The sequence below is a fragment of the Malus sylvestris genome, chromosome 1, assembly GCF_916048215.2.
Source record: "Malus sylvestris chromosome 1, drMalSylv7.2, whole genome shotgun sequence".
NCBI lineage: Eukaryota > Viridiplantae > Streptophyta > Magnoliopsida > Rosales > Rosaceae > Malus > Malus sylvestris.
Window position 1 is genome coordinate 28,149,103 of NC_062260.1, and position 20,417 is coordinate 28,169,519.

Consider the following 20,417-nt stretch of genomic DNA (forward strand, 5'->3'; position numbering starts at 1 on the left):
TTACTGCTGCTACTAAATCATCTCAATGGAGACAAGCCATGACAGAAGAGATGAAGGCACTTCTTAAATAGAAAACATGGACTCTTGTTCCTCTCCCATCTCATAAGAACTTGGTGGGTTGTAAATGGATATATAAAGTAAAAAAGAAATCTTGATGGATCTGTGGCTAGGTATAAGGCTCGTTTAGTGGCCAAGGGGTTCTCTCAAGCAGCTGGTCTCAATTACTATGAAACTTTTAGCCCCGTGGTTAAGCCTACTACCGTTAGGCTAATGTTGTTATTGGCTACAACAAATGGCTGGAAACTTAAGCAGTTAGATAATAAAAACGCATTTTTGCATGATTTTTTCGATAAAGAGGTGTACATGTCTCAACCACAAGGGTTTATTGACAAGGATCATCCATATTTGGTATGCAAATCAGAAAGGTTTTTGTATGGCCTTAAACAAGTTCCTCGAGCTTGGAATGAAAGATTTTTTAGATTCATTCTCAGTTTGGGCTCCTCATACGCAGATCCTTTTTTATATGTTAAAAGTGATGGTCATTCCCTTGTTGTGTTGCTGTTATATGTTGATGACATTATACTCAATGGCGATGATGATTCACATGTTCAATATGTGATTAATCAATTAACCAGGGAGTTTGATATGAAGGACTTATGGGTCTTACACTATTTTCTTAGGCTGCAGATTGAGTATCAACCTCAGGGATTGTTAGTTCATCAGTCCAAATATATCAAGGACTTGCTGCATAAGGCATATATGTTTGACAGTAAGCCTTGTACCACTCCTTGTCATCCACACATAAAGCTCTTAAATCATGGTAGTCGTCAATTCCATGATCCAGGTCTTTATAGAAGTATAGTAGGGGCCTTACCGTATTTGACTTTCACTCGCCCTGATATAGCTTACTCTGTCAATCAGGTATGCCAGTTTATGCATTCTCTTATTGACAGTCACTTTGTTGCTGTAAAACGCATATTGAGGTATCTCAAAGGCTCTCTAACTCTCAGTTTGTGTTTTAGACCTGGTAATTTTGATATAAGAGCTTACACAAATGCTGATTGGGTTGAGGATCCTAACGATAGACAGTCAACCACTGGTTTTGTTGTGTTTTTAGGTGATAATCCAATTTCTTGGCGTTCTAAGAAACAACATACTGTTAGTCGTTCTTCGACTGAGGTAGAATATAGGGCAATGGCAACTACCACTGCTGAGGCTGTGTGGATTTAGTAGTTACTCGAGGATCTATCTTCATCTTCTTCAACAACTCCATTGCTCCACTGTGACAATATATCAGCAATGGCTTTAGCAACTAATCCCATTCTACATTCTAAAGCTAAACACATAGAGATAGACTGCCATTTTGTGCGGGAACGAGTGTAGCAAGGCACAATTCTGTTGCAGTTTGTTAATTCCTCGAAACAATTTGCTGATATTCTTACAAAGGGTCTATGTTTATTGTTTAGTTCTCATTGTACCAATCTTATGCTCGGGAATGCCCAACATAAGATTGAGGGGGAATGTTAGGATAAAAGCTTAGTATTGTTTTACACTGCCATGTGTCACAAGTGTATTGGAGACTCTAGAAGTTAGTTATGTGTCATTGTATTTATAAGGATGGATGATGTAATGGTTGGATGTAATGAAATAACATTTCTCTCTCTACATTCTCTCTCTTCGAAAGCTCTCTAGTTCTTCTCAGTTCTTCTCCATAGTTTGTTCTTATTGTTATCAGAACACTGGTACATAATGTGATAGAATCAATCCAAAATTTTCATCAGTTGCCCAAACTCTACAATCCGGAAATGGGACAATTATTAGTTGAACTGCAGCTGGTCTTATGATTTTGTCCTCTCAAAAGTAAATACTTTTGAGATGTTTGAATGGAGCTTGCAAAACCAAGGCCTAATCCTTTGGTCAAAAAATTGCAGACATGACATGGCATTAGATGCCAATGGGAGGAGACGGTTGGTAACATTCGGTTCCGTAAGAGCACCCATATACCAGGTTGTTCTCTCTTCTCCATTCGTGTCTGGTGGTTTCGTTGTGTATAAAGTTTCCTGATTGTCATTTTCTGAAGATCTACGTGAAGCTTTGTGTTAACGCAATTTATTGTTTCATTAACTTTTCAGGTTCGGGGTCATACGAATGGGTTGAGAACTCTCCCACACAGTGCTGCCATAACTACTGTAGATTGGCACGCGACTTTACCAATCTTCTTAACAGGATCAGCTGATAACTCTGTCCGAATAACATCTTTGTCATAAATGTTTCCGACTTTATCTCAGTGTTCTCAGCGCGGATGACGTTGAATGAAGTTGACTCCTGGTGCGTTTGAACTGGTTTCGTTCTGGCTTTCATCCGAGCAATGTGTCTTGTATTCGTATGGAGGTGTAAATCACTGAACAGATTTCATAGAGCATAGCAATTCTTTGATGCACTGATCTTTTGCCTTTGGGGCTGGGAAATACCCTGTTTTATTCAACTTTATATGATTCTTGTCGGAACTATATTACACACGGCTAGGGCGCAACTTGGATAGGAATATCTGATTCTGAGCCAAAACATTCCAAAATATTTCGACCAATTAGAATCTGAAATTCTGAAACCGAAAAAGAAAAAAAATCATATGGGAAGATCCGATCCGATTGAAAATAAGTCCACACAGCATGACCAAGCAATCTATTATACATAACCCTTTAGACACACAAGCATCTTAGTTGATGGCATTTTATATCACATTGCATCAGAATAAAAGAAAAAGAAAAAAACGCTTCCCCATTTTATATCGAATCTAAAAAAACGAAAGTTGAGCCATTAGAAATTTAAATTCTAGAGAACGCTTCTGCCCCAACGAGAGCTACGATATTACTTGTCGGCGACTTTTTTTTCTGATGATCCTTGTGGTTCCATATCTACAAAGTCAACAAAAAGTATCTTAAATTAAGGGTAAATAAATAAAAAGCTTAAAAATAATGTTTCGGCAATCTTTTACCGAAATATCTCATTTAGCTCGAAAAATACAACCGAATTTAACAGGTAGAGTTCGGAAATATATAACGAATTAGGAGAGTAGAGCTTTACCGTTTACCTTTGAAATCTCCCCTGCAGCTTTGCCTTCACAGGAACCGGTCTTCACATAATCCTAGCTTTTATATCATCAAAGAACTGGAAATAGGCATACCTCCAAGACGTCTTAAGAACTAAAGTACCACAAACACTCCAGAATCCTATGATAAATCCAAGCACCAAGCTAACATAAAATCCAAAGCTTATGAGACCATCATCATCTTGTTTGGTCTTGTCACTTCCACTGCCATTAGGGACTGCTGGATCTTCCGTTGTTACATCTCCCGGGCATTCTGGTGTGAGCGGTTGCCCACAAAGTCCAAGATTTCTAGTAAATTGAGAAGCATTAAAACTTTGAAGTTGAGTACTTAGGGGAATTCTTCTTGATAAGTTGTTGTATGACAAGTCCAAGACACTAAGATAATGTAAGCTCGAAAAACTCGGAGGAATGCTACCAGATATCTGGTTTCGTGACAAATCAAGCAATTCTAACATCTCAAGCTGACCAAAGTTGTTAGGAAGCACCCCAGTAAAATTGTTTTTTGACAGGTTCAGAGAAATCAACTTCAGCAAGCTTGTTATGTTAACCTTATAAGGTTATACAATTAAAACACAAACGAAGAGTGACTGACCTGATTCCAATGGTAGTTACCGAAGATGCAATAGCCATGCAAGCAAGACGTCATCGATAAAACTCCTAGCTTTATGTTTGCCGTCACAAACAGAAAACACCAACTCTTCTGTAAACTGCTAGCTTTATGACAATGCTCTATAGGAAGCCTTAGTTGTCGTGTCTAGGGTTAGCAGGGACCGGTGTTTATATACTAGCCAAAAGTCTTAGATTCCGTCCATAAGGAAAAACTAAAACTCTCATTTCTTGGCTCTCAAGTAAAATATCATAATCATATATTATTAAGGATTCCATCAATCCTATTTCCAATATAAGACACCTTATATAGGATTGATATCTTTAAGAGATCAAATCACAATTAACATTATTCTCCAATATTACATTCCTATTACATATAATAGACCACTTAAAGGTTGATTTATATTGGATAAATCCAACATGTTACACTTTCTGGAATGTCTCCGCTTAAGTTGTTGCTCGAAATGTCAATGCTTCTCAAATGATGAAGATTTTGGCCGAACTCAATCTGTATTCCTTTCCAAACCAGTTGCACAAACCCAACAGGGATGTTGTCCTCCACCTCGGGGGACATCGAAGACAAAGCTGTTATGTTAGGGAGGCAATGGGGCAAGGCTCCAGATAGATTGTTCTTGGAGAAGTCCAAAACATGAAGCGCAGGAAGACTGCATAGACTTAAAGGTATGCTTCCATAAAACTCGTTCGACTTTAAGCGAAGAACCAGCAACTTTGTTAGGCTCGGGCCTATCCATGTCGGTATATTTCCAGATAGTTTATTGGCACCGAGGTCAACAACTCTTAATTCTGTAAAGTTCTCCAAAGAAGGCAATTCTCCCGAAAGTTTGTTGTCCTGTAAGTGTAAGAACATAGCATACTTTAAGTAGCCTAATGAGCATGGAATTTTCCCGGAGAAATTGTTCTTAGCCATGTTCAAAAAGACCAAACCTTGAAACTGCATCCAACAACTAGGAAGTTCACCAGATAGCTGATTGTGAGAAAGGTCTAGATCAAAGAAGTTTGGAGATTCTGTTTCACAAAAGGAAGATAAGGGTCCTGAAAACATGTTTTTGGAGAGACGCAGGATGGATACATTTGAAGGAAATGGTGGAAGTGGGCCGTCCAAGAGATTAGATGACAAGTCAAAAGAAAAGAAGTTGGAGTTTTTTGTTGATAGATTTGGCAACTTTCCATGGATTTGGTTCATCGATAGGTTTAAATCGAGTAAGCTGGAAGACAGATCCCAAAACTTATCAGGTATAGAATCCGAAATCTCAGCATTAACCATGTCAAGTGAAGTAAGTTTTGTTTGAGTTTGAATCCATTTCGGAAAAGCAGGGCCAACCTTGCAAGAGGACAATCCTAGTATTTTGGTTTGGAAAGGCGGATTCCAATCCGAGGTCAAGTTGAAAGACAAAGGATTATGAGAAAAATCCAAATATTTTAAACGGGAGAGATTGGAGAAGTGCACTTCAGTTATGACACCATTCAAAGAATTCCGAGAAAGATCCAACGTTTCGAGGCAGGAAAGTTGGCCGATACTCTCAGGTAGAGATCCGCTGAGTTGATTGTAGGAGATAAGTAACTGCCTTAACAATGAAAGACCTGTAAAATCAGGCAGTGATCCGGTGAACTGGTTTTGAACTAGGCTCAAGTATCTTAGCTGGGAGAGTGGCTGAAAACTTTTTAGAAGAGATCCACTTACGTTGGTGACATCTATGTACAAATCTTTCAAGGATGAAAATCTTGTAAGGTTATCAGGAAATGAACCCGAAAACGGGTTCCCACTCAAGAACAAGGACTCGAGGGTGTCTTGAGCACAAGACAAGTTTTTGACAGAGTCTTCAAGTCTGTCGGAAAGTTTGTTTTCCAGTAAACTCAACCACTCTAAGCTGCAAAGGTTTTGAAATGATTTCGGTATCCCGCCTTCAAGTTCGTTAACCGAGAGATCAAGAGACACGAGAGAAACAATGTTTGCAAACACATCTGGGATGGGACCTTGCAACTGGCTATCAGCTAAACCAATGTAAACAAGGTTGGTGCTGACATTGACCATCCAATAAAATATCGAAAGATTAAGAAAATTATTCGAGAGTTCAAGGACTTCAAGAGAGTTTGAAGAATTGACAAAAGAAAGCGAACTCTGTTTGATATTGGGAAGACTACACGAAGACAAATGAAGCTCAACAAGTGAAGGGAGTTTGCTTATAGATTCTGGCCAATTTACAACCTCGGAAAAATTAAGATCCGACATACAGGTACCTCAAGGAAGAAAGATGAAATAACCACTTGAGATTTTCGAATGTGACATGGTTCTGTGCAAGATCAAGAGTATACAAACTAGAGAGATTTCCGAGTTGGGGAGGAATTGGTCCGCTAAGATTGGCACCTGCTAGTTTGAGTTGCTCCAATCGACTCAAAGAACCGATGAACTTGGGAATTTGTCCTTGGAAATGATTGAAACTGAGGTCCAAGTTAGTTAGATATGGCAATTCAAGTAGAGAAGGAGCAATCACACCACTTAGAGGAGTTTCAACACTATAAATACCAAAAGAGTTGTGATAGAGATCTAGGGTGACGACATGACCTGTTTCGTTATTGCAAGCGATTCCTCTCCACTCGCAACAATCTTTGCCGGTTTCCCAAGAGGCAAGAACGTTGGACTTGTCGATGAGGCCTTGTTTGAACTGAAGCAGGGCGGTTTTTTCTGTTTGTAAGCACCCGATGTTGGAACTGATTCCAGCACCCAAACAGCATTTGGCAGATGTAAGAGCAAACAAGACAGAATATATGATTGTGAGCAACATGGTATGTGAAATGGTGAATTGAATTGTACGTGGATTTGGGAGTGAAAAGCAATAGATGTTTTATGGATTGATCCTTTGTTGTCGTTATGTGGACGCTGAGAGAGAAAAGGTTGTAAAAAGGAAGATGGAGTCGTAGAAAAACAAAGCAAAGTGGAGGAAAAGGAGGGTAAGAGTAAGACCATCCTCAATTTTTGTGTTAAAAACTAAAATTTTCAACTCAAAAAAATTAGGTTTTAACTCTAAAATTTTGGCCTGACATTATTAAAGAATTAATTTAGCGTATTTTTTTCTCTTAAAGTAACTTCTTTTTAACAAATTATGTAGATTATTTTAATTTAATTTTATGAACATTTAACCTAAAAATATTTTGATTCCAACAAATATTGAAAAATTACTAAACCAACACCATGAATGTAAAATCCCGTTCCTGGATTTCACTGTTATAATCTACGTATTTATATTATTGAGATTTTATATTATTTCTCGAGAAATTATTTTAATTTGTTTGAATTTAGATTTTAATTAAACTAGTTACAAAGTTTGAAGTTTGGAATTAATTATTTAAAATCCGTAAACCTTTTGAGGTCACAATTTATATTTTTTAATAGATCTCGAAACCCCAAATGTATAGGTGAAAGCTGTTTGTGAGTCCGGATTATAACGGTATAGTTACGGACGTTTGGAGTTGTGTTACTAAACTATAGATTTTAGAAATTATTTAAACTCCTACTTTGAAGGAAAAAAACGAATGAGGTATGTGCTTTTGTGGCCAATCAGAAGTAAAGGTTGGAAGGAGGACCAATCAGGAAAAAAAAAAAAGGAGCAACCAATCAGAAAAGAAGGGGAAAGGAGAGGAAAAAAAAGGGGGGGGTGGGGAGAAAACCGGGTCTCATGACCCGTGCAACCTAACCTGTGGAAGCCATGAAATCTGGTGGCCTCCAAGCCAATTTCCGACAAGTTGAAGCACCTCACCACCTGGAATTCATTTCCCATCATCCCCTCTACTCATTCCACCCCAAATTGGAGGAAAATTGGCCCCGAAATGGTGAACACCTGCACGGAGTGCGACGAGCTCGTGGTGGCGATCCACCAAAATTTGAATGTAACTTTGACCACCACCAATAGACTCCCCTCAACCTCATGAACAAAGCCCATGCATTGTTTGGGAAGTCAGAGCTGTTATGGAGTCAAATTGAGGACACCCAAATTCTAGGGTTTCGGTAGGTTTATGGCGTTTTAAGGCTTTTTCGGCCAAATTAGACTTGGCCCACATGCATTGATTTTACATGTGACAGGTCTGGATAGATTACGAGAAACCGCTTGATATTTTAGATTCCGTTTAGTGGTCTAGAATCATTGCTCTTGCTCATTTCCATAAAGTTAGTCTAGAACCCTCGATTCGAGTGAATGGGAATTACCTGTACTAGACCTTGTGAATATAAATTAAATTTACCATGTTTATTACTTATAATCCAATTAGGGAATTATATTGGGTTCTTTAACTAGATTCATAAATGATATGTTATCGCATTGTTTGATTAACGTAGTTAAATGCTAAGATCATGCATCTTTAATTCATGAATTGTTTAATTTACAGGATTGTGAAATGACGTTGAATATGATTGTTATTATTATTATTATTATTTTAGTTGATCAAGGTAGCTTGAGATTAATATTATGCTTTGTTGTTATTTGATATGTTACATGTTGTGGATGTATCACGTTGAAGATAAAGTGAATTGTGTGATAATTGTTCGAGTGTAATGTATGACGAACTACGAATGGCTTGATCCCTGTTGAGGGTACGTAGGCAGTCTAACGAGGAGGTTAGATGCAGTCATAAAGTATACGAAAAATCACTACGAAGTTAGATTCTGGAGATGTAATTTGCCATATTCTGGAGGTGGAATAATTAAGTTTGAGATACGAGTTTTGGTGACATCACGTGTCGATCCTGGGCGTATGTCGGGATCGAGACGTGACAATGAAACTCATGGAACACTATGAAAGAATATGAAACACATAAAAGAATATTTTTTTTTAATTATTTTAGTTGTTGGATTTAAATTTGGATCATTAGATTTGATCATATTAGATTTTAACTGTTGGATTCGGTGAATTCATAAACATAGAACTACAAAAAAAATACACATATATGGTGGGCCAGCCCAATAACCCGAGGGGAATCCTAGGCTAAATATGCCCCAAATATGAGTTTTGGGTTAAAACTCATATTTGGCTCAAGGGTTGGAGCAAATTGGAGTAGGTTTAGAATATAAAATTTGAGTTTTATTCCCAAAGGTTGGAGTAGGTCTATGTGGAAAGGAGGAAAAGGTGGAAAGGAGGAAAAGTGGTAGAGAAAATGAGGGAAAGTGGTAGAGAAAAGAGGATGAGGTTCCTCTCCGAATCCTCTTTATGATCTTCACATCTCATCTATTTATCAAACATCGTGTGGTTAGATATCATTACGTACTGTTTGTGTTTAATTTTAAATAAAAAAATTTCAAAATAATTTTTGGTTGCACGATGTACGATTAACGGATAAAATGTAAGATCCTCACAAAGAGGATCCGGATGAGATCCAAATCTGAGAAAAGGGAAATAGGATCTTATCCGGATCCCTTTTGTGAAGATCTCGGGAATCACTTCATAGTATCCTTTTATTTATCATCTTGCGGCTAGAAATTATTTTTGATTTTTTTTATTTAAAATTAAACACAAATAATATCTGATAAAAATTAATCACACGACAAAATTATCCCTCAGATCCTCCTCATCCGAGAAAATGTGGGAAAGTGGTAGGGAAAAGGTGGGAAAGGGTGGGTGGAGGGAAAAGGTGGAAAGGAGGTAAAGTGGTCGAGAAAATGAGGGAAAGTGGTAGAGAAAAGGTGGAAAAAGGGATTGGAAGAAGAAGAGAAAGGTGGTGGGGGCATGGAATGGATGGTTGGATTCTCTTTCCTTGTTTTTTTCCCTCTTATTCTCTCATTTCTTATTTGAACGGTCGCGGTTAAGCCACGTCAACATTTTGTATTAATTTTATATATAAAGAGAAAAATAAAATAGAAAATGTGAGAGGACGAAAGTGAAGGGGATGGAAAGAGAAGGGAAGATAATCCTAGTCCACTCCGAGAATGTAAGCACATTTTACTGAACCTTGTAAATATTGTATTCCATTTATATTTTCTTACTGTTGATTATATTTCATATAGCCTTCTCGAAATCTTTTATAATACAGACCATTAGAATAAGATGAACTAGAGAATTACATGAAATTGCACTTGGAATATTAAGCGGCTGGGACTGGTAAACCATAATAAATTAATAATTGAACATTCAGGCCAAAAAACAAGGGGATGAACATTGGTATATAATGTGATAGAATTGCTCCAAAATCTTCATCAGTTGTCCAACTTCTACAATCCGGAAATCGATAGCCGGGGGCAACTGTGGGACCACTATTTGTAGGATGATGCCCCACGCGGCATCTAATAAGGTCCAACAGTCCGGAGGTGACCTTCCCTGTCCACAGGAGTCCCTTACACAATGTACACACATATCACTAATCCAAATTCTACTGCAGGTTTAAGAAAAATGGATGATTTCACCACTTCGGTACTCAGCACGGTGAAACCTGATCATGCTGCTGTAACTATACATAATCTCTGACATTCATGCGACAACGGATAATGGTGTAACAACTCCAGCAGAGTCAGAAACCAAACCGTCCTTCGATACTCCAGCACGGTGAAACCTGACCGTGCTGCAATCTCAGTCATCATCTTCATCATCAAGTACCATCCTTGACCTCCTTCTGCTTACACCACTCACTGGCAATGTACCTACTTCATCCTCTTAATCTGCCAAATCAGTGTCCATTTCCAGACGTAGCAAATCCTCCAAAATTTTCACAGGTCCAACATCTAATGGATTACCATTGCTGGTGCCTGTGACTTTTGTTCTCTGCCATTCAGACTCGCACGTTCGGCAGCAGCACCTTTGTCAACTCCATTTTCCAAAACACTGCCGCTTTCTGTTCCCTGAATCAAGACGGCTTCGGGGTTTTGATCCATGGACTTGGAAAGGGATCGCCTAGTTTTCCTACATCCAAAAGACAATTTGATTAGAAAAATGGCTACCTTACATACACAATCAGAATGCAATGACTATAGTTATTCGAATTCTTCTTTTTCGTTTTTTTTCTCAGGGGGAGGTTTGAGGATGGAGAGAGGGAAGAGATTTACTTAAGAACAGAGCTTAGGATTTCATCATCAGAATCATCTTCCAACGCTTCTCGCCCAGTAGTCTGTTCTAGCAACTCGTCGCTATTATCCTTCTTGCCCCTAGAAGTTCAAACAAAAAGTTGTCAGACATAGGTATTTACACATCTACGTATGCATGCGAGTGTAAAGATGGAACCAAATACACATTCCTACAAGTTAATTCGGAATATGGAAACCGAACTGAATAATGAATTTAATAACCTTATATTGTAAGGTTTACGTAAAGATATTGGAGTCTGACATATGCAGTAAAAACGCCAAAACAGTGAAAACTAAGATGGACATACTAATCATTGACATTTACCTTTTCATTCATTAATGAAAATAGTGTTTCATCATCAGAGTCGTGCATTTTGTTTGCATTAGAGTCACTATGATCCTCATCCTTCAGCATGCCACGTGAAGGCCTCTTCTTCCGAGGAATATGCAAACCAAGCTGCTTAAGCTTACGAGAAACTTCAGGAGCTGTGAATTTCCCATCTCCATCCATCGCATTTGCAATCATATGGCTGCACTTCTTATGGCCTTTAAATCTGGGAAGATCAAAGAAAGCAAATTTTTCTTTAAAACAATATAATAGTAAACTTCCATTATCTACTTTTCTTTGGTAATCCTTCACCATTTATCAAGTGAGAAGATGTCAAATCTCATATTTCCACCAAGCCACCAAGTAATACTCACTGCTCATACAAAGCTCTGATATTAGCTTCCTGATCTTCACTGAGGGCACGGACCCTTTTTCTTGCTCGCCTATAAAAATATTAAGGTCAAATTAATTAACAGCTGAGCAGTGAAGCAACACAAACAAAACCAGCATGCATTACGATTTGCCATGAAATTAATGGCTAATTGACAAAACACTCACAAAGGCTGGCTTTTTGATTCAGAATGAGTGTTAACTGCTTCCTCTACTCTTCCATCTCCATCAATTTGACTAGGCCCAGTGGAAACAGATTCCTGAGCTTTCCGAATTCTTTTCCTTCGTGCAACTTTCAGCCCTAGCTGTTTAAGCTTGTTAGAAATTTGAGCTGATGAAACTTTACCATCAGGATCAAGAGCTTCCGCAATAAGATGACTACAATTCTGGTCATCCTTGAATCTAGATTGACCATATTTGTTAGGAAAGATTTCAGTAAAGCAGGATGAAAAAAGTAGGTTACACTGCAAAAACAATATTGGCACAACTCAAATTATGCACACGTCATGGCCAATGCTTTTTATATTATTATGTTTCGGCTGATATCAGGTGTACTATGCCGGGTTAAAGGCTCAAGAAAGAATCTTAGATCAAGGAACCATACTTCTCATACAGATCCTTAATTTTCATCTCCAGTTCAGCTCCAATAACAAGTCGCTTGTTTTCTCTAGAAACCCTCTCAGTTTCATTCTCTATGGACTTTCCCTCACTGCAACAGTCGAATGCATCAAGGTCTCATTAAGATGACAATTTATAAACAATATTAATCATTAAGTTGTAAGTATAAAGGACGTACTTGTCATAATTAGCTTGCCCATCAGTCTCATTATCCGAAATATATGCAGTACCTCCCTCCGCTTTGCCAGACTTTTCTCCATCACTGTAAGAAATAAGAAGGCATATTCGTTAGCTCCTCTTGCAGTATCTCATCCATGTTGTGCTAGGATAGCACCAAACCCGTTGGAACCAACTCAAGCTAACCCACAGGAAATTTATCAAATGAAAATGCAAGAACAAAATATAAAAGACACCAAGATTTAACGAGGTTCCTCAACAGTCAGTGTAACTGGAGTACGTCCTCGGAGCAGTAGGAGCTCACCCAATAATCCACTATCAACCAAATGGGAGTTTACAAAGTGTTGGCAATCTCACAACCCAAATAACCCGATACAACTAATAACTCTCACACACCACATAAACAAATAGAGAAAGAAATATAATGAATAATTTCTTCTCTATACATATAACTCAAAGCTATTACAACAACAACTACTTTGGTGGATGATTACTAACCAAATAGAAGAGCACCTTCTTCTTCTTTTCTGCTCTTAATTTTCTGCTCTCTGCAGCTCACTTTGCTCTCTCAAAGATGGGCTACTAAAACAGAAAAAATGGTGCAAACTTCCTTCCTCTCTCTTACCTCCGTATGCACACATTCATCCATTATAAACACCCAATAAACAAAACCAAAGTAAAGACATAATGATTACTTTACAAACATCATCATGATATTCCTTTTTTCTTTTCAACAAACATAATCATTTGTCTTTTTCTTTCTTTTGCCTTGTTTAATAGCCGAAAGTTGTTTGGCCATAATTCAACAATCTCCACCTTGGCCAAATTCCGAAAACACCATGATAAGCCAACCAACACAATCAACACAAAAATCACTCCCAAACACTAGCAAGAGAACAACTCATGTCGAGCCAAATGCTCCAAAACTCCTACTGCTCAACGCATTCTTTATATAGGCATAATGTGAGCCAAGTTCAAACAGTGAACAAACTTGGCTACACCAACAGCCTTAGTCAACATATCAGCGGGGTTGTCTTTAGTTGGAATCTTTTGGATAATGATTTCCCCTTCACCAACAATTTCACGAACAAAGTGATAACGCACATCTATGTGCTTGGTCCTCGCATGATGAACCTGATACTTAGCCAAATAAATGGCACTCTGACTATCACAATGTACCTCCACCTGTTTCTGATCGACCCCCAAATCTCTAATCAGCCCATGTATCCAAATGACCTCCTTTATAGCTTCATCAACTGCCATATATTCAGCCTCTGTAGTAGACAAGGCAACATACGACTGCAAAATGGACCTTCAACAAACTGGTCCTTTAGCCATAGTAAACACATAGCCTGTAGTAGACTTCCTTCCATCCAGATCACCTGCATAATCTGAATCAACATAACCAACTGCAAAATGACCAATACCAGAGTCATCCCTCTCAAAGCATAAACCAACATCTCGAGTACCATGGAGATACCTCAATATCCACTTAGTTGTTTGCCAATGCTCTTTACCTGGATTATGCATATATCGACTCACCATACCAACTGCATGAGCAATATCCGGTCTAGAGCATACCATTGCATACATCAAACTACCAACCAAATTTGCATATGGTATATTTTTCATTTGCAACTTCTCTTTATCAGTTTTAGGACATTGTAGAGAACTCAATTTAAAATGAGAAACCAAAGGGGTACTAACTGGTTTGGTTGAATCATGAACTCTAAACTTCCGAATCAACTTCTCAAGGTATTGTCTTTGATTCAATCTGACCAAACCCTTCGCTCTATCTCTAGTGATCTCTATGCCAAGGATCTTCTTCGCTTCACCAAGATCCTTCATCTCAAACTCATTCTTCATTTGCTTCTTCAATTTCTCAATCTCTTCAACATTCTTTGAGGCAATCAACATATCATCAACATATATCAACAAATAAATGAAAGACCCATCTTGCAACTTCTTGAAGTACATACAATGATCATATTGACTTCTAGAATAATTTTGGCCTCTCATAAATTTATCAAACCTCAAATACCATTGTATTGGAGATTGCTTCAAGCCATAAAGTGATTTCTTCAATTTGCAAAACAAATTCTCCTTCCCTTTCACTGTATACCCATCCGGTTGACACATATAGATCTATTCATTCAAATCACCATGTAGGAAAGCCGTCTTCACATCAAGTTGCACAAGCTCAAGATCATACTGTGCAACAAGAGATAACATAATGCGAATTGAGGAATGCTTCACAACTGGAGAAAAGATTTCATTGTAGTCAATGCCCTCCTTTTGTGTATACCCTTTAGCAACTAATATTGCTTTGAATCTCACATTGCTTTTCTCATCAGCATCATCCTTCTTGGCATACACCCATTTGCAACCGATAGCTTTCTTGCCCTTAGGCAATTTAGCTAACTCCCAAGTCTTGTTCTTCAAGAAAGAATTCATCTCATCACCCATGGCATTGCACCACATCTCCTTCTCCTCACTCTCAATGGCTTCTTCGAAGTTGGATGGAATATCATCAGTAATAATAGGAAGAGCAAAAGCAACATAGTCACTATACCGAGCTGGCTTGGTAATTTGCCTCTTTCTTCTGTTCTTGGCAATAGACTCTTGAGGTGAAACTTGCTCTTCAACTTGAATAGAATCTTCAGGTTCAACTTCTTCAACATCCTCATGGTCTCTAACTTCTTCACTTGTAGTGGCTTCAACATCAGCGGAAATAGGATTTGAAGTACCAGAGGCAACTTTCTCAAGCTCCACATGTTGGACATCTTTCACATTCTTCTCAGAGTCTTTGTACATACTTTCTTCATCAAATGTCACATCTCTGCTGATTACAAGTTTTTTCATCTCTGGGCACCACAACCTGTAACCTTTGACACCACTACTAAAACCAAGAAAGATAGCCTTTTTGGCTCTAGGATCAAGTTTATTTTCAGTCACATGAAAATAAGCAGGTGAACCAAAAATACAGATATAGTCATAATCAGAAGAAGGTTTTCCAGTCCATACCTCCATTGGTGTCTTACCCTGAACAACAGCTGAGGGTAACCGGTTGATGATGTGACATGCATAATTAACTGTCTCTGCCCAAAATGACTTGCTTAAACCCGACTGAGACAACATACATCTAACTTTCTCAAGCAAGGTTCGATTCAATCTTTCTGCAACTCAATTTTATTGTGGAGTTCCTCGAACATTGAAATGTCTCACAATTCCTTCCTCTTTGCAAACTTTAAAGAAATGATCGGATGTGTATTCACCACCATTATCCGATCTCAAAATCTTAATCTTTCTCCGGGTCTGGTTCTCAAACATTTTCTTCCAACCCAAGAAAATGCTTAACACCTCACTCTTGTGCTTCATAGTGTAGACCCAAGACCTTCTTGAATAATCATCAACAAAGGTCACGAACCAATGTCTACCACTCAAAGAGGGAGTCTTTGTAGGACCCCAAACATCTGAATGCACATAATCAAGAATGCCCTTCGTCTGATGTACAACAGTACCAAACTTCACTCTAGTTTGCTTCCCCAAGACACAATGCTCGCAAAAATCAAGCTTACAAGTCGTGGCACCTTTTAGAAGACCTTGTTTCACAAGCCCTTGTAGAGCTTTCTCACCGGCATGGCCTAATCTCATATGCCACAGTCTAGTAGTATCAGAATTGGATGTGCCCATATTTTCTGAGACTACAGATGCTTCACCTGTCACAGTGCTTCCTTGCAATAAATACAAATGGCCACATCAAGGAGCTTTCATCACAACAAGTGCACCATAAGTAACTTTCAATGTCTGTCCATCTGAATGAAACCTGAAGCCCTTGGATTCCAAAGTACCCAAAGAAATAAGATTTTTCTTCAAATTCGGTACATACCAAACACCTGTCAACTCTTTAACCATGCCATCATGCAACTTCAAACGAACTGTACCAATCCCTTTTGTTGTGCAAGGATTGTCATCTCCCATGAACACAACACCACCATCAAACTCTTTCAAGCTTGAAAACCAATCCTTGTGAGGAGTCATATGATGAGTACAACCCGTATCCAACACCCACTTAGTAGCACAATCAAATGATGAGGAAGTGGTTAAAGCAAAATCAGAAAAAATTTGTTTCAACCAAGCAACATTAGCTTCAGAACTTTATTTGCCTTTGGTCTTCAATCTAGGACAATCTTTCTTCCAATGGCCCTTATTACGACAAAAGGCACATTCATCCATTTCCAAAGGTTTTCTACCTTTAGAGTTTCCTCTAGGTTGAGACTGTGATTTTTTCCTACTAGAAGATGATCTTCTCTCCGATGATCTACCTCTAACAAATAAAGCTTCAGATGTACTATCATGATTTTTATCTCTATGCCTCATTTCATAATTCATCAAGGCATTTGACACATCAAGGCATTTGACCAATTTCATCATTCCCTAAACTGTTTGCCCAGTTTCTAGTTTCTTTCTTCAAATGGCCAAGCTCTTGCAATAAATACTCAGCATTAATGTAATGGCATTCTTTGCGAGTTTTCCAGAAGAGAACTTCCACAAAAAGTAGGGGTTGATTTTTCATTTTTTTAAGCATTTTTCTGACCAAACTTTTCAAAAAATCGACAATATTTTCATACACCTTGCATGGACATGACTTCTGCTCAGCTAGAATGCCATAGAATGTAGTGAGGAGTGATAAATGCAAAAGTTTTTCCATGAAAACTTCAGAGGATAAATGAACTTGAAATGGGTGCTTAAAATTATATAAGGTTGATACATAAAGTTTGACCTGATACAACATCGGAGAGAGCCCCAGGTCATCACTTATCCTTCGCAGCATGCTGACTACGTAGTGATTTGTACTGGTCGAGTTACTCTTATAAAACTTAAGCAACCAACACAACTTCTGGATGATGCTGTGGCTTGCAAAAGCAGAAATCAAAGTTGACACCTTAAAATCAACTTCATCAGTTGCAGCTACCTGCTCATCAGCAGAAGAATCGCCTGTGCTATAACCAAGATCACCATTGGCATAGTCAGAATCTCTGCGATCGATCCGTGCCAGGCTGTCTTCAATTTTTTCTGTCTCCAACAAAGATATTTTGCATTCATCAGGCTGATCAGGGATAATGGTGTCTTCTTTCCCATCAGAAATTGTGTTTAGGCTTCTGTTCTCCGTCACACACACTCACATCTGTTGATTGCTCTTCATTGGAGATGCCAATCTCTATTTGAATGGTAGCATGTTCTCCTAAGAGTTTATTTTCTGTTTCCTTCTCAATCGGTGTTTTCTTCTTCCTCACTTTCCTAGATTTTTTAGAAACCTTAATCATAAAAGGAAATTGGTTTTAGTAGTGACTCTTTTTGTTTTTCCAAATTGTTTTAAGTAGAGAGACAATAATATTTGCCCCCTTTCCCCCTTCCAAAATTATGAATGCTACATACCCTCAAAGTTCCCTCTGCTTGAAGGTTGATGAGGAATCTGCTGGCAACAACTTAAGCACCAAATCTAGCATGCGAATCTGGTTAGTCAATAACCTGCATAGAGCTTTTTAGATATGGCAACTTAGTATGTGTCCTTCTAATGGGCCCCTAAAGTGCAATTGGTCCCTTTAAAAACTATGTCCTTCTAATGGGCCAGCTGGGCTTGGGTTCCAAGGCCCAAAGGCCTAGGTCCGTTGGTTTTGGGTTTTTAAATAAATAAATAAAGAAAGAAAAGGGTTGGGTTTGGGATTCAACAAGTTTGGGCTCGGGGTTTCACGGGCCTAAGGTCCGATTCTAATTGGCCCAAAGGCCTAAATGACAAGGGCTTGTATTCGGCTGCCCTAAGGTTTGGGCTCGGATGCAGCGGCCCAAAGGCCCTGGTTTGCTTGTTTTCGCCGGGGATGGAAGCCGGACAACACGAAGGAGAAAGCCATCCAGTCAGGAAGGACGGACAAAGTTTTGGAGTTCTTTGGAACGAATGGGAATGATTTGTTGCCAAGGGGCGAGGATTGGACTGCATGGTTTGGTGGGTTTGTCTTTTCGTCTTTCTATTTTGGTATGATGAAGCTACTGTCTTTCGTTGATTCACCTTTTTCATATGTAAAGAAACCAAACTCTGATCCTGAGTTTCGTATATACTTTTCAAAGGAATGGTACGAGGCCTTGCGTTTATCTGTGAGGAATTTCTTTAGTGAGATCTTCAATGGTACTCATATCCTTCAAAATTGTTTTTTATTTACATTTTTGTATATGTTGCGTCCAACTCCATAGACTTTTGATGTTATCAGAATTTCATAGCTACCATACGAAAACCAGTTTTGTTTGTACCAACCATGCTCTAATTTATTTTGAGTTTGTATATTTCAAGTGAAAACGAGGTTAGTTTTGCATTGGCTTTCAGAATCTTGGTTCCAGCAGGAAGCCATTTCCGCAAGAATTGATGGGGAAGGCATGGTTGTGTGTGTGCAGTTTGTGGGGTTACCCGGTCAGGAATGGGTTACTGAGGTAGGTATGGAAGAGTTTTGACTTCTCTGTTTCCTCCCTTGATTCAACAGGTAATGCACTGTTTCCTCCCTTGATCCTATTATGCTTTTGCTGCTGTATTTTGAGTTTGAAGAAAATGCCCTTAACTAAACCACGCATGCCAGCCCTTTTGAAAATCAGTTCAGAGAAGACTACTGTCAACCGTCTGAAAAAAGACATCAAGCTACTCAATCTCAAGCTGTCAGAACTTCAGGCTTTGTTGGAGGAAAAAGATGGTGAATTATGCCAGTTAAGAAGGTAAAGTTTTTCATTGTTTCATCCCTTTAGAGTTGAGAGTGTCACGTTTTATAAGTTGTATATACTTGGTGCTAGGGTTCATCCCTTTATTTCATTTTTGAAAATCAGTAATTGTTCATCAGTAGCCGATGCAAGCACTGAACGAACCAGGAGTTCATCAAGTGTAGTGCATGAGCAAAATCGTCTTATATCTAAAGATACTCAGGAAACTTGCCCTCCTGATACTTTTCAAATAGGGGAAGCAGAGGTGGATCCAGATTGGGTTGTTGCTGGAAACATGAGAAGTAGACCAGAATTTAGCACATCTAAGTCGGATCCTAATTTAAGTTCTCAATCAAGTCCTCGCGTGATAGTATTCAGCAGTTCGAGGATGGCACCTATAATGGTAGGCAACTTCTACGTCTGAATTATTTTTCCTTCGTGTGGTGGGGATGGTTCAGTAGCTGTTATGGAGATTATCTGTTAAGTAACTATGGAATATGACTGCAGAAAATGGCAGGGAAAGCCATGTACAAGACTTCCCTGAAGTTAAGGTTAAGGTTGACTTCCAGGTAAATTTCTTCTAAGGCATGATTGGATCTTGATGCTATTCAATTCGTTGTGCTTTTGTAGTTTTCTTGCTCCCTTTTTTCTGGTACTTTTCTTCAGCTTCAGTTGTTTATGTTTTATTGGAGACTCCATAACTTTCAGATCATCGTTGCTTTTAGGAGACATTTTTGGGCCACACAAGTCCAATAACCAGGTTGATCTCTCACTCTTTTCTCCATACGTGTGTCTGAGTGGCTTCGTTGTGTATAGCATTTCCTGATTCTCGTGTTTCGAAGATCCAGGTGATGCACTGATCTTTTGCCTTTGGAAGTGGCACTGTAGAAATGAATAGTGTTTCGATAATTACGTTTTTGCCCATCACTGATTACAATCCAATGTGGGCATGGTTTATTCTGAAGGGCAGTTTTGTCCTCTCCAATTTGGGCGAGATGGGGGGGTCAGCGGGCAGCTATCATTTGGTCCCTTTCGATTTGGGTTTCGGGGAGGGCCTGCGAGAGACAGGGGGGGGGAGAGAGAGAGAGAGTCTGTAGGGTTTCGAATGGGTTGGGTGGGTTAGAGACTTTCATTTCCTGCTTTCTAAAGCTGCAGTGGGACTCGGTGAGCCCATGCCGTCGGGAGAGTGAGAGCGAGCGAGCAGAGAGAGAAGAGAGACAGGGAGGGAGAGAGATAGGGATTTGGTGAGAGGAAGGCATGCGGCTTGCAGGCAGACAGAGTCACAGGGGGTGTACGATTGGAGGGAGAGGGAGAGGGCGCGAAAGAGAGAGTGGGAGAGGGAGGAGTAAGGATCGCTCGCTGAGGGTTTCACAGTTGGGAGG

General features: G+C 39.0%; 2 protein-coding genes and 1 long non-coding RNA gene across 18 annotated transcripts in view; 1 reads left to right on the forward strand and 2 right to left on the reverse strand.

The window, feature by feature from the left end:
- The window catches only part of LOC126617056 (receptor-like protein EIX2), a 108,962-nt gene that overhangs the window by 79,830 nt on the left and 8,715 nt on the right, over positions 1–20,417 (reverse strand). For 2 of the 16 annotated variants that reach the window (XR_007621300.1, XM_050285158.1), the window contains exon 2: positions 2,617–2,915. The exons of 12 other annotated variants lie outside the window; for them this stretch is intronic. Coding sequence is in view for 2 of the 4 variants with exons in the window: in XM_050285176.1 (XP_050141133.1) it covers positions 4,119–4,505 (387 nt within the window). In the remaining 2 variants the exon portion in view is untranslated. Of the gene's footprint in view, positions 1–2,616; positions 2,916–4,045; positions 4,506–20,417 lie in introns of those variants that run through there. 2 more of the 16 variants (XM_050285176.1, XM_050285181.1) reach the window with 2 other exon arrangements.
- LOC126617223 (receptor-like protein EIX1) lies at positions 4,476–5,049 on the reverse strand. The gene is made up of 2 exons (XM_050285254.1): positions 4,664–5,049; positions 4,476–4,568 (listed from the first exon to the last, which is right to left on the reverse strand). Exons 1-2 carry the CDS (start codon positions 5,001–5,003, stop codon positions 4,507–4,509), a joined length of 402 nt encoding a protein of 133 aa, XP_050141211.1. The 5' UTR covers positions 5,004–5,049; the 3' UTR covers positions 4,476–4,506.
- LOC126617287 (uncharacterized) lies at positions 18,969–20,048 on the forward strand. Its single transcript, XR_007621319.1, has 5 exons — positions 18,969–19,053; positions 19,162–19,438; positions 19,543–19,604; positions 19,761–19,795; positions 19,878–20,048. It is a non-coding gene; the product is annotated as an uncharacterized LOC126617287 (long non-coding RNA).

Excerpts from the sequence above, each read along its gene's own strand:
- LOC126617223 (XM_050285254.1), bottom strand. The coding sequence starts at position 5,003 with ATGGTTAATGCTGAGATTTCGGATTCTATACCTGATAAGTTTTGGGAT. Across the intron at positions 4,569-4,663 it reads TTGTTGGATGCAGTTTCAAG|GACAACAAACTTTCGGGAGA; the intron begins GTTTGGTCTTTT and ends TTACACTTACAG.